We start from the raw sequence: 13,976 nt of genomic DNA, 5'->3' as shown, positions 1-13,976 counted from the left end.
GAGGTCTTCTACTGACAGTTTTACAAGGAATGTGCTGATAAATCACTGACCTTGGACCCATAGAGGTAGTATGGCTGAACATTGGCAGGTTTGTCCCTCTGTGGTTCCTGGGTGAAGGGAATGGCTGTTCGGACAAAGCTGACACAGGAGAAGAGAGGGATCAAGAGTTAGATGTATTCTGAAATTCCAATACAGGGATATGTGCTGTAATAAAGCCCCTTCTGAACTGAATCGAGAGAATGGACTTCACCCATTATTAATTCGGGAGTTTTATCAAAGACTATGGTGATCGTGTTCTATCCATCAAAAAGCATTTACTAACCACCTAATATGGGCAAAGCCCTGGAATGGATGTTATAGGAGGTTATAAGTTCCTTTCCCACTTTTCCTTTTTGAAAGTTACATGGCCATGGAAAAACGAAATAGGTTTGCAGAGCTGGTCATTTGCTCTTAGCTGCATGTTTATCAAGGTCAAATAAGTTAAAAAGAGGATTGAGGTCCAAGAAGTTCCATGTTGAGATCCAAAAGACAAAGTACTTTGTTAGAATCAGCAAAAAAAACTCCCCTAAAATAGCACCAGTCATAATTAACAAGCAGTTGTCTTTCAAGGTTCTCTTACTCTTCAAACTTTTTCTCATTAAGGAGTATTATCTCCTTCCACAAATGGGAAAAAAATGTAGCCTGAAGTAAATGTTTGCTTTGCATACAATCAGCAATTCAGTGGGACAGACACGGTCTAGATCTCAAGTTCTTTCTCACCATTTTCTTATGTGTACGTAAGCATATACAGGTGTCATTCTGTAAACATACACATGTATGATTATGTATGTAGAGAAAAGGAATTAGGTAAGGGACTGTGATTTGCTATGTGAGAACTCCCTGGTAAGGAAGGATCTACTACTGATGTAGGTTGTTACTTTTCCATCCACCTGAAAGTCATAGGCACCTAGAATAGTGGTGTCAAGCTCATATAGAAATGGGGCCATTAACCATGCACACGGATTCCTGCCCCCAGAAAACCACATATTAACGTTCATTGTTGTTCATTATTTAGTCACCTGTCTGACTCTTTGACGCAATTTGGGTTTTTTTGGCAAAGATACTGCAGTGTTGTGCCATCTCCTTCTCCAGTTCACTTTCCAAAAACTGAGGTAAATAGTGTTTCAATGATTTGCTCAAGTTTACATTAATATTAAATATCTGAGAATAGATTTGAACTCACATCTTTCTGACTCCAGTCCTGGCTCTCTATGGCACCTAACTTTTTTGCTTCTTTTGTTAAATATTTTCCAACTGCATTTTCCTCTGATTCGGACTCACTAGGTTGTGTTTCAGGCTGTGTGTTTGGCTTGTCTAGCCTAGAGAACAGAGGCCTCTTGGCCCAGGGTCTGTCTCACAGCCAATAAAGCTCCGAGGTGGCAGCTGGCCCACTTCCTGGCATCTGGCTATTACACAATCCTGCCTCTCTCCCCTCTGTTACATAAGAAAATGAAGACTCGGAGAGGGGAGGTGACCTGTCTAGTGAAATGGCTAGTAAGTGGCAGAGAATGGACTCTAATTCAGTCTGACTCTGAGAGCAGGGCCCATTCCGATATACCAAGCTGTCTCTCCATCGACCAGCAAGCTCAATTAGTGTTCTGGGTGCCCAGGAGGACAGACTCCCAAGGGGTTAAAAAGCCCGTTCTGTCACATGTTTTCTGTTGTACTGGGGTATATGTATATAAAAAGGTGGGCCTGTGTGCATCTTATGCCTGAAGCCTTTCTGCACATAAGTTCACTGAGTATCCCAGTTATTTGTGAACATTTGTTCTCCTTCCCAGAATGTAAGCTCTTAGAGAGCAAGGAGCCTTATCTCGTACCTCTCACATACAGAGCAGGCATCTAGGATAAATCCATCACTCACTTATATGATATGACGTGGTCAAGTCTGTTAACTTCCCACAAGCTTTAGTTTTATTTTACTTATAATATACAGGTAATGATACTATTACTTATAGTACCAACCCACAGGAGCACAGAGAAAAAGCACTATGGAAACATGAGTTTGGGATCCCTTACAATACTAAGCAGGTCGAGTGCCATATATGTGGTAGGTCCATGAGGAATGTTTGTTAACTGATTTTAATTATGCACAGGTCTATTGAGATATGCATATATGTAAATATATTCATGCACTTAAGTACTACATGGCTCCTCTGTGTATTTGCATATCTCACCCATTTAGAATGTGAGCTTTGGGCAAGCAAGGCCTCTGTTTGCTATTCTATTTGTTTCCTTAGCACTGTCCCGGCACTTAGTAAGCAGTCAATAAATGTTTTTTCATTCATTCATTTATTCATGTATATTGTGCTTGACACTCAAGGCCCTGCACAGCCTGGAACTTTCCAGTCTGCTCTCATATTACATCCTTAGTTGCACTCTATATACCAGTCAAACTAAGGAACATGTGCCCCCTCACAGGCAATGTCTCCGTGCCTTTCCATCTTTTCTTACGCTGTCTTCTATACCAGGAGGGTCCTTCTAGGGGTACGGCAGATAGAAGGCTGGGCCTTGAGTCAGGAAGGCCCGAGTTCAAATGTGACCTCAGACACTACCGGCTGCGAGAACTTGGGCAAGCCATTTTACCCGTTCGTCTCACTCGCCTCAATTAAAAAATGAGAATAATAACAGCAAATAAAAAATGAGAATAATAACAATATTTCGAAGGGTTGTTGTGGGGATCAAATGAGATAATAATTGTAAACAGCTTAGCACAGCACCTGGCACACAGTAGGTGCTTTAAGATGCTTATTCCTGCTCCCCTTCTCTCTCTTCCTTTGAAATCCAGTCCGAAGCCACATACTCTGGCATTGTTTCCTGACTTCCCCCGCTCGATGTTTTGCACCTGTTAATGCACCAATCGTGTCATATTGCCCACTATTACCTATGTTGTAGGCAGACTTTATTGTTGTTGTTTTTTCCTGGTAGCTTTAGGCTGCTTAAGGGTAAGGACCCTCTCCTACCTAGTCTGGATCTCCCGTACTGCCTAAATGGTGCTCTGCACACAGGAGGTGCTTAGTATGCACAGACAGTACCCATCACTCCCCCCCCAAACCCCCACAGCCCCCCGTCCGCCACAAAAACGCCCTCACCGATTGGTGGATCCGTTGTAGCAGTAGTTAGGGAGGAAGTCGAAATTCAGCTCCCAGAACACATGGAGGGTGATGCGGCCGTAGGGAGCAGAAACGTTGTGATTGGCTTCCCGGAACATGGCGTCAAAGCTGTCCAGAGTCATGTGCTTACACAGTAGCCGATGGGTTAGACGGTTGATCTCTAAAAGCCATTCAAGCTCCTGCCCCAGAGAAAGAAGACAGAGCTGGCTGAATGAGCCCTCACTTATCTCCAGGGTTTGGATGAGGGGACAATTAAATAATGGTATACGAAAATTCTATGAAAAATAAAAACTGCTTAAGGCAATGCAAGGGATTGAGGGACTTGATTAGACTGAAGGGAAGTTGATAAAATAGGAACTTAAAAACACCCATAGAACTACCACACTGTGGATCTGACCATGTCACCTCCTTCCTCGAACTCCAAGGGTTCCCTTCTGCCCCCTGGATCAAACAGAAGGCCTTTTGTTTGACATTTCAAGCTCTTCACTACCTGCACCTTCCTGATCGCTTACACTTTAGCCTCCTCCATCTGCAATCTGCATCTGTAATCTGCAATCCAGCCACACAGAACCTCATCCTCCTCTGAGCCTTTGTGTTCTTTCAGTTCTATTTCTCTGTCCCTCTCTCCTTCTTCTCTCTCTCTCCTCATAGACTACCTTTCAGTTTGTCTTTTTCTCTCCTCTCTCTCCATTTTTCTTTTCTTTCTCTCTCTCTCTTCCTCTCTGTACTGTGTCTCTGTCTCTCTCTCCTCCTTCTGTCTTTATTTCCTTCCTTATCCCTCTCACCATCTCTTTTTTTTTCCTTTCTCCTTTCCTTTCTCATTCTCTCTCTTCCTCTGTCTTCTGTGTTTCTTTCTATCTCTCTTTTCCCTCTCCTTTTGTCCTTCTGTCCCTCCATCTTCCCACTGTCTCTCTCTGTTCTCTGTCCCCCTGTCTCTCCCCCATCTTTCTTTTCTTTCTCTCTTCCTGTTTTCTGTGTTTCTTTCAGTCTCTCTCTCCTCCCTTTCTCTCTCTCCATCTCTCTCCCTTCTCTCTGTTTCAGTATCTCTCTCCTTTTGTCTCTTTCTCTATCCCTCTCTCTCTTGACTCTTTTTTTCAAAGTCAGCCCAAACATTTCCTTCTACAATGTCTTTCCTAGTTCTTCTAGCTACGAGAGCCTCTCTAAGGTTATTGTCCTTCTACTTTATGTATCTGGTACATATTTAATTATTTTTATATTATCTTCCTCCATTTGAGTATAAATCCTTTGAAGGTAAGGACTATTTTTGCTTCTCTTTGTATCATCATAGTTTATCACAATATCTAGCATATAATAAGTGCTTAATAAGTGTTTTTGATTGATTAGTTAATAGTCCTTGACATATATTATCTCCTTTAATTCTGAGATTTACTTTATGATATAATTATGTCATAAAATGATATATTAGGCCTGGAGTCAAGAAGACCTGAGTTCAACCTTAAATTCAGATCCTCAGTACCTATAAGAATTTGGGTAAATCACTTAACCTCTTTTAGCTTCAGTTTTCTTAACTGTAAAATGGGGACAATAAGAGTACTTACCTCACAAGATAAAGGATCAAATAAGATAATATTTGTAAAGGACATAACACAATTCTTGGTAATTGAATAAATACTTATTCCCTTCCTTGACATACACTCTATGAACAACTCTATGAAATAGGTGTTGTTGTTTAGTCACTTCAATCATTTCTGACTCTTTGTGACCCCATTTGGGTTTTTTTTGGGGGGGCAAAGATACTAAAGTGGTTTGCCATTTCTTTCTCCAGCTTATTTTACAGATGAGGAAATTGAGGCAAACAGGATTAAATTATTTGCCCAGGGTCACCCAGTTAGTAAGTGTCTGAAGTGAGATTTGAACTCAAGATGAGTATTCCTGACTTCAGATCCAACACTTTATCCACTGTGCCTCTTAGCTGCTTCATGAGGTTTTGGTCCAAATTTGAGATTTTATCAAGTGGAGGGAAATATCTTCATAGAAATTCCCTCTACCAATGAAAATCTCATTTGATCCTCCCAAGAACCCTGGGAGGTAAGTGCTACCTGGGTAAGTAACCTTATTTGACAAATGAGGAAATTGAGGTAAACAGAGGTCAAGAGCGACTTGCTCAGAATCATATAGTTAGTAATGACTGAGAGTGGACTTGTATTTGGTTTTTCCTAATTCCAGGTCCAGTCCTCTATTTATTGCAGCATCAAGTTGCCTAAATGTCTGAAAGGCTACCAAGTGTATGGTCCCCAAAATTAAATAAGAAACACTGGATAGAATTTGAAGAGTGGCACATGTAAATTCAATATAATGGAAAACTTGCCCAAAATTAGAGCATCCCAAAGAGAAAAGTGCTTTTCTCTCTTAAGAGTTTTTTAAGGAAAATCTGGATGAGCATCATTGAATATGTTATACTGATCAGGTACCACTGGCTTCAGGGGGTCCTTCTAGCTTCAAGATTCTAGAAGGCAAAACCAGATGGCTCTAAAGTCTCTCTCCTGAAAAAAATGCTGACTCCTAAACTTAAGGGCCTCTTGTGTTCAAAGCACTGTTTCCTTTCTTAAAGAAGATCATTTCTGCCCTCAGGAAGTTTACAATCTAGTTGGAAGGTATGAACTATATCCATGTAACTATAATATAAAATGAAACTTGAAAAATGCACCAGGATGCACAAACCAAGAGCTCTTTAAGGCCTAAGGGGAGAAGACTCAGCACTGACTCTAACATTTTCTTATTCCCAGAACTCATTAGGTATCAAGTTTCTAAAGCAGAAAAGCAATGAGGCAATTACCTTTGTTAGATTGTGCTAAGCAGCACCAAAAGCCTCTCTCTCCTAATGAACATGAGCCAAGGCCACCTTGACCCAGCAAACCGAGCATTATCTTGGGGTTACTGTACTGGATTCTCAGAAAAAGATGCTCTCTGGGGGTTGTCTTTCTTTGCATGATCAAAACCAGCACCTCTCACATTTACCAACAAAGAGCACATTTTATATTGTGAGGAAAAAAGAGAGACCATTCTGGACTCTAAATTGGTTAAAATGTACTTCTATAGAACACTCCTATAGAACACTGTACTTTTCTGATGTGGTCTGGGACCACCAGAATGAGCAACTGACCACTTTCATTATGAAAAACTGGAAAAAATTCACCAGAAAGAGAAAAACTTCAATTTTCCTCTCAGATACTATTGAAACAAAATGCTGTCCACAAAATATGAAGCTCCCACTTCATTTACAACCCATGTCTATTTTAAATTCTGGGTCATTCAAAAACACATAGAATTTCAGATCTAGAAAGGACTTTAAGTATAGCGTGCTGAGACATTAAAGTAGAACACATTTTGGATGACCTGAGTTCAAATTAGATAGCTGCCATTTTCTACCTGTGTAATCTTGGGTGAGTCAGGCACTTAACCTTCTTAGGCCTTAGTTTTCTCATATATAAAATAAGTGGGTTGGACCAAATGGCCTCTAAACGCTCTCTCAGTTCCAGATCTATGATTCTTCTTCAGAATTGGAATTAAAATACAGAATATAAAAACTGAAAGAAATCTTAGAATATAAAATATAATTTGTTGTTGCTTTGTGGTTTAATTGTTGTCATGTCTGACTCTTAGTGACTCCCTAACTCTGTTCATGGGTTTTCTTAGCAAAGATATTCGAGTGGTTTGCCATTTACTTCTCCAGTGGATCATCTTTATGGATCCTTTTTTTGTCAGGAAAACAAAGATTAATTGTTAAAGTTAGGAAGTATTTGGAGGCTGTATTTGAAGTTGGTCTACCTGACTCCAAGCTCCATTCACTAAGCTACCAATTGCTTAAAAATATAATGATATAGCTGAAAAAGAACTTATGAGATTCATTTAGTACAATCTTCTCATTTTGGAGATGTAGAGACTGACATTCAGAGAGGAGAGGACCTGTACAATACCCCTCAATATCTGTGTTGGAGCTGAGAGTAAATTTCAGGTCTTCTATCTGCCATCCTGATGTTCTTTCCTCTACGTCACCCTCAGGGAAACTTTGAAAAGAGAGGGGACTGGGAGAGTGTAGCTATGTTTGAGTTTCATCCTCCCACATCCCGGTAAAATGCTGTGCACGCATTTGATTCTAAACATCTTGGGGAATAAACAGTTATGCCTGTGAGTCAGGAGCAGAACTTTAAGAGATTCCTGGAGAATGTCAAAACCTCTGCTTTTGTTTCCAATCAGAGATCAAGGGATCACAGATTTAGAGCTGGAAGGGACTTTAAAGGCCACTGAGTCTAACCCCGTCTTTGAAAATGAGGAAACTGGGGGTAATTAGATGGTGCAATGGATAGAGCACTAGACCCTGAAATCAGGAGGACTTCAGTTAAAGTATGGCCTCAGACACTTAACACTTTCTGGATGTGTGATCCTGGGCAAGTCACTTAACCCCAATTCCAAATAAATAAAAATGAGGAAACTGAGGAACCGAAAAATTACATGACTTGCCCAACACCACTTAGCTAATCATTGGCTGAGTCAGGATTTCGACCCAGATTTTCTCTTCTTGACTCCAAGGCTAATATTCTATTGACTATCCATTCCTTTCAATTTGGCTCTATTGAGGATGGGAAGAAATAAGAGATCCATTTCTCTTCATAAGAAAGTCATTCATTCTATTAACTACAACTAGTCACTTCCTTTCTGAGTATTCTGTCTCCACGATTCCAACTCAGGGACCAGTTCTGGGCCCAGACCCTCAAGAGTTCCCAGTTAATTCTCTTACCACAATTGAGGTCAGGTCCTCACTCTCAAATCGGCTGATGGCTTGGTCTAAAGACTTATACATTGCAGCAGAGATACGTTGGGTAATGAGCCTGTTTAGGTCGATTGACCTACCAAGCAGCTGTGGAGAAGGAGAGAAGTTATTTAACATTCATGCAGGCAATGGAGAAAATGCTAACAGCAGGCTTGGGGCAGGATTCTGGGCACTGATTCAGGTGCCTTTTTTTTTTCCCCCAACTTAAATCCTAAATTTAGCCCCTGTTTCTTCTCTACCTCTTTATCTTCCCTCCCACACTCCCACATCCTAACAAACCATCTCAGAGCCACTGCAGAGCAGCAGGTACTTTAAACATGACCTACTTCTACACAGCTATTGCTGTCATATCACAGAGGTATAGTTTAATGCCCGTGGCATAAAGGAAGGGTTTATTTCAGGAATGCAAAATATAGCAGAGGAGAAAATTTCCCCAGTGCATAGACATGGATATTATTGCACATGCCCTATATAATAATAAATACTTCATTGGAAAAATCTTGTATGTATTGATAGTATTTCACTATATGTCATTACTGCCATCATCATTAATACCGTTACTTAAATTTTCTATCTTTTTTTCCCTATGGGGGAAACATGTTCCACTGACAGTAATGGATCTCTTGTAGTGAAAGAGCTGCACTGCATTCTCTTAGGGCCACCTTGTGGATCATTATGGCTGTTTCCAGAACTGAATTCAATATATCTGCTTTGGGGAAAGTGGAATCACATTCAACTCAACATGCTTAACAAGCATTTATTAAGCACTTCTCAGATCTCAAGTGTCTAGGCCATAGTACAAAGACTGTTGGGCTTGGATACTCCTGGTATTTATTTGTTGTATGACCCCGGGCAAGTGACTTAACCCTTTGTACCTCAAGCAACTTTTTTTCTTTTTAAAAAATGTATTTCTTTAATATTTCTCCCACTTACATTCAAAACATTTTTAAAAATATTTGTTTTTTAAGTTTTTTGAGTTCTAGGTTCTCTCCCTTATCCCCACCCACAATTAAGAAAGCACATATGAAGTTATGCAAAGCATTTCCATAACAGTCAAGTTGTGAAAGAAAACATCCTAATGAAAATAAAAACCCTCAAGAAAAATTAAATTAAAAATAAAAAGAAAGACACAGAGAGTAATAGAGAATGTCAAGCAACTTTTTAAATCTTATATACTAAGTCATAGAGGGGTTGCAATATGTGATCTAAGTTGAGAGGGTTTCCATACCAGAAATTCTCATGTTAATGAATTCCTTAGCTCCAAACTATCTTCCCAGCCTTATTACACATTACTTTCCTTCTTACAACATTTGATACAATCAAACTGGCTTTTTTCTCGTGCCTTACAACTGAACCTCCAACCTCTGTTTCCACATCTTAGCATTAGTTGTCTCTAATGCCTGGAATATACTCCTTCCTCATCCACAACTCTTGAACTTCCTTCAAAGTCCAGCTCAAGCATTACCTGAAGCCTTTTCTTATCCCCTAAGCAGCGGGTGCATCTATCACCCATTATCATGTTTATATTCATTTGTTTGTGCATATACTCTTTTATAAACTTAAAACTATTTAGGTTATCTTTTCCAGTAGAATGTAAGCTCCTTGAGGGCAGTTTTGTTTATTCCCATTTATCAAGGTCTAGTACACAGTAGACAATAAATGTTTGTGGATTGATTGACTAGTTTATGTGCAAGGAATTGTGTTAAGTATAGGAAATATAGAAAGATGAATACTGAAGAATGCCAAAGTTTTCTTTCAGGGTCCAGTTAGTCAAAATAACAAAATGTTCATGATTATAAATACTTCTTTTTATAGCCTTTTAATTTCTCTGAGGGATCAATATTCATGGTATCCAAGTTGTAGAGCTGAAAAAGATCTCAGAAATCTAGTCCAAGTTCTTCATTTTCATATGAGATACCTAATCAAGGAATAGCAAAACAATCTGCCCAACATTTAAAATCAGTATTCAAAATGAGGTTTTCTCACTTCCAATCCAAGAAGTAATGGCTCCTTCTATTACTATGTCCTGGTCATAATCAGTCATAGTAAAGATGTACTGGAGCCAGCTCTAGCTAGTTGCCTTCTGATCAGTTTTCAATGAGAGCATTTAAATTTTAGAAATCAACAAATGCTATAAATCAGGGCTTGATTTATTGGGTTTTTTTTGATTGTCTAGCTTTAAGAAAATATTAATAATGTAAACTAAACTTAAAAGTGTGTGCATACATTTTTTTTCTTAGAGAATCAGACTGTTAAACATTTCCTAGCACATTCTGTATTATTCTATAAACCTTGCTTGATGTCAATAATAGTACAAAGGTCAAGAAAAATCTGGTGATTGGAGTTATCATCATCATCATCTTCACGATAAGCCTTTATATAGAACATTAATGTCCACAAAACGCTTTGTATCTATTATTTCATTTGAGTCCTACAACACTCCTGATTACAATTCTACCACTTCCTTTTGATCTTTGGGACCTTTGCTAGTCAGTCCTTGTGGTGACATTACTTCTCTCCTTTCCTGGAAAAATCACTGGGCAAGGCAGGGCTGTGCACAGACCATGTAATTAGCACAGAGAGCTAAGAGCTCCAGGGTTATTTAGCTGACAGCTTGTCACACAGTGGGGTCCCCAAAAGTAGGATATGAAGTCTCCATGTCTATCTGGAGCCTGACATCCCCAGTCATCTTCAAATCTTTCACTGGGGAATTTTTGTGCTTGGCTCTCAGAACTATTTCCTCGACATTAAGAATCAAACATGATGATGGGGAATATCAATTTTTATTTTTGAATTATTTGACTATCTTACACTTCAGAGACTCCCCCCCATCTTTCTAAACTTAAAGGTCTGATCACTTACAAATGGCAGACATGGGTAAGAAGAGAGGCACTTAAAATTTATGTAGATGATCAATAAATGTTAAAAATTTAATTAATAAATCAATAAGCATTAATTAATTACTATGGGCCAGTACTATGCAAAGAGCTGGTGATACAAACACAAAAATGATACAGTTCTTTATATTAAGATATTACAGTTTAATGAGGGGAGATGATGTTTACCTTTATGGGAGTAACTACTTAGATAAACAGCATTGATTTTTGAAGGGATGGCAGCTGGTAGCTGGAAGAGGATGTCACTTTATCTGAGCCTCGAGGGAAACTGAGGATTTTAAGAGATAAAGCTAAGGACGGAGCTGGGGACACATAGAAAGGACCATGGTGGACAGCCATTTAGGGATATGTGGGGAAGGTAGGAAGAAAAAAAAGTGTTTTATGTACTAGCACTTTTACAAATATTAAGTGCTTTCAAAAATACTATCCATTTGATCTGTACAACAACTCTGGGAAGTTGTTTTGTTGTTGAGTTGTTTTAGTTGTGTTGGTGTTTTATTATTGAGTTGTTTTAAACAGCGTCTGGCTCTTTGGGACTTCATTTGGGTTTTCTTGGCAAAGATACTGGAATAGTTTGCCATTTCCTTCTCTAGCTAGTTTTACAGATGAGGAACTCTAAGGGGGAGGTACTGTTAGTATTCCTTTTTTTATAGTTAAGGAAATTAAGACAAGGAGAGTTAAAATGACTTGCTCAGAGTTACATAGGTAATACATGTCTGAAGCTGGATTTGAACTCAATTTACTTATTCCTTGACCCGTGGCCTAATGACCAGGCCACCAACTGCCTCTGGTAAGAGGGGACATTGATAGCAGCAATAGCTACCAGAGATGGTCTCAGGGAGGAAGAAAAATCACTCAAGTTTAGTATTTATATATCATACATTATATATATAGAAAGAGAGAGAGAGAGAGAGAGAGAGAGAGAGAGAGAGAGAGAAACACAGAAAGAAAGATACAACTTATCACACATGTAATACTATGGATGTTTTACATTTTTCTGATTTGTTTTCTTGGTCCAATCTAGAACAGATCACCGGGCTGCTTTAGCCCACCCACCCATCTCTAAAGGAGTTTTAGATGTTCTTTGATTATTGACTCTTCCACCTTACCTGGACGTGTCTCTGTTTCAGCAGAGTTTCATAGCGATTAGATGGTGGATATGGAATAATGACTCCGTAATTCTTGCATTCTGCTCTAAAACGTTTATCCAATAGTACACTAGATGGAGAAAAAAATAAGATAAATGAACATAACCATCCTCAGAAATCTGTTCAGAACAGAAAATCTATGTTATTAGAATCTTCCTGAATGCTTTTCAATGTTAATTTCTGCCCTAGGTAGCAGAAAGTGGGATAAGGAGTCAAAGTGACTGCTTCCTAGGCATCTCCTTGCTTCTCTTTTCATCATATATAAACAAACAACTTATTATAAGAGATATATTATATTCCTCAATAGGAATTTTGAAAACAAATAAAATTTGGGCAAAGATAAGCATATTTCCAAACCTGTCAAATAATGATTCTCCAAGGGTGGATGCAGTTGTGGCATGAAATTTTGGATGTAATACTATTGCAGATGAAGGAAAATTTAGAAATAATTTTATTTAATACAAAATTTCCTTATCAAATTTTTATAGTACAATATTTACAAAAAAAGTAAACTTGCCTTTCTTATATAGTAATCTCAATACATATCAGATTCTAAAAAAGGGTCCTGTGCATGTCTGAGTGTCCCAAATCTCCTGTGATGTCATTAGGCCAGGACTCCTCAGAATAAAGAATACTGTGTCATAAGCAAAAATGTTATGACCTGAAATCATGTCACAGGGAATCCTTTTAAAATAAGAAAAATCATTTTATAATGCAGTTGTTTTTCAAATTTAGAATTTCTCATATTAGTTTTTTCTGAAGCGGGCCATAACTATGCTTGAGGCCTTTTCTGATAATCATCTTGAGTCTGATAAGGAGAGACAGATTGAAGTATGAGTCAGATATTTTCATAATAGCATTGGAACTAATTAGAATGACCTTCTGAATCATGATTTAGGTTTTAATGCTGGGATTATGGATAGCACACCTTTTTTTGGAGAAGCAGGAGATTGAATTCTTGGCAATGGGAAATATCAATATTTTCCTTTGGATTATCTGGATATCCTTTATCTCAGAGACTTAAAGATCTGATTAAGGATTAAAATGCCGATTTAAAAATGATTGATATGGATAAGAACAGAGTTACTTTGAATTTATGTAAGGAGATGAATAAAATGTTAATAGTTTGATCAATCAGCAAGTATTAATTACTACATGCCAGGTACTGTGTAAAGAAGTGGAGAAGCAAGAACAAAAATGATAGTCCTTTTCATCAAGGATTTTATCGTTTAGCCGGGGAATGACATGTCCCAGTGGAGTTTTTAGAGGTAATATCACTCACCACTCCATCCCGGGGATTTTCATACCTGCCAGCCATTGCTTTGTAGTAGGCAAAAATCTGATCTGCTAATTTATACACAAACTGATCGAAACAAAGATTGACCTGATGAAGAAAACAGAGAGTATTATTGGCACCTCTTAATCACTCTAATTTGAATTTATGAAATGGAGAAGAAACAATTTATATGGTTTTCAATGTTATCTTGAGCTATAGTAAGAGCTGAGGTGGCAGAAAGAAACAGAGTTCTGGACTCTGTGTGAGGAAGACTACATTCATATTTCACCTCTGATACATACTGATTGTGTGATCCTGGCCAAGTGAGCCTTAGTTTACTCATCTGTAAAAGGGGAATGGTAATATTTGCCTCATAGGGTTGTTGTGAAGAAAGCATTTCGTAAATGTACTATGAAAACTGATGAATTAGCATTATAATTATTTTATAGGTCTATTTTATAGACATGGCAAAGTTGTTTAGTCACCAAAATCTTCACGGAAGCAGGAGTACAAAGGCTAATCTACCGTAATCTGCCATGGACTCAAGACAAAAACCAAGTATTCTCTGTTTTTAAGAAGCTTGGATTGGAGGGCAAAACAATGGAGGGGTGAGGGAGCAACATCTCTCAGAAATTTAACTTCATGACCTGTAACGAATGATATGATACTCTCAACACTAATATCCTCCATTTATTGCTGAATTGCTATGTT

General features: G+C 38.5%; 1 protein-coding gene across 1 annotated transcript in view; it reads right to left on the bottom strand.

Annotated features, from left to right (window-relative positions):
* The window catches only part of CYFIP2 (cytoplasmic FMR1 interacting protein 2), a 143,228-nt gene that overhangs the window by 60,213 nt on the left and 69,039 nt on the right, over positions 1–13,976 (bottom strand). Inside the window, exons 19-23 of the mRNA XM_051978795.1 lie at positions 13,297–13,373; positions 11,951–12,059; positions 7,912–8,031; positions 3,132–3,331; positions 51–138 (exon numbers count right to left, since the gene is read on the bottom strand). Of these exons, the coding sequence (XP_051834755.1) occupies positions 51–138; positions 3,132–3,331; positions 7,912–8,031; positions 11,951–12,059; positions 13,297–13,373 (594 nt within the window). The remainder of the gene's footprint in view (positions 1–50; positions 139–3,131; positions 3,332–7,911; positions 8,032–11,950; positions 12,060–13,296; positions 13,374–13,976) is intronic.

Source organism: Antechinus flavipes, chromosome 2, assembly GCF_016432865.1.
Source record: "Antechinus flavipes isolate AdamAnt ecotype Samford, QLD, Australia chromosome 2, AdamAnt_v2, whole genome shotgun sequence".
NCBI classification, from domain to species: Eukaryota; Metazoa; Chordata; class Mammalia; order Dasyuromorphia; family Dasyuridae; genus Antechinus; species Antechinus flavipes.
This window is presented reverse-complemented; position numbering and strand designations above follow the sequence as displayed.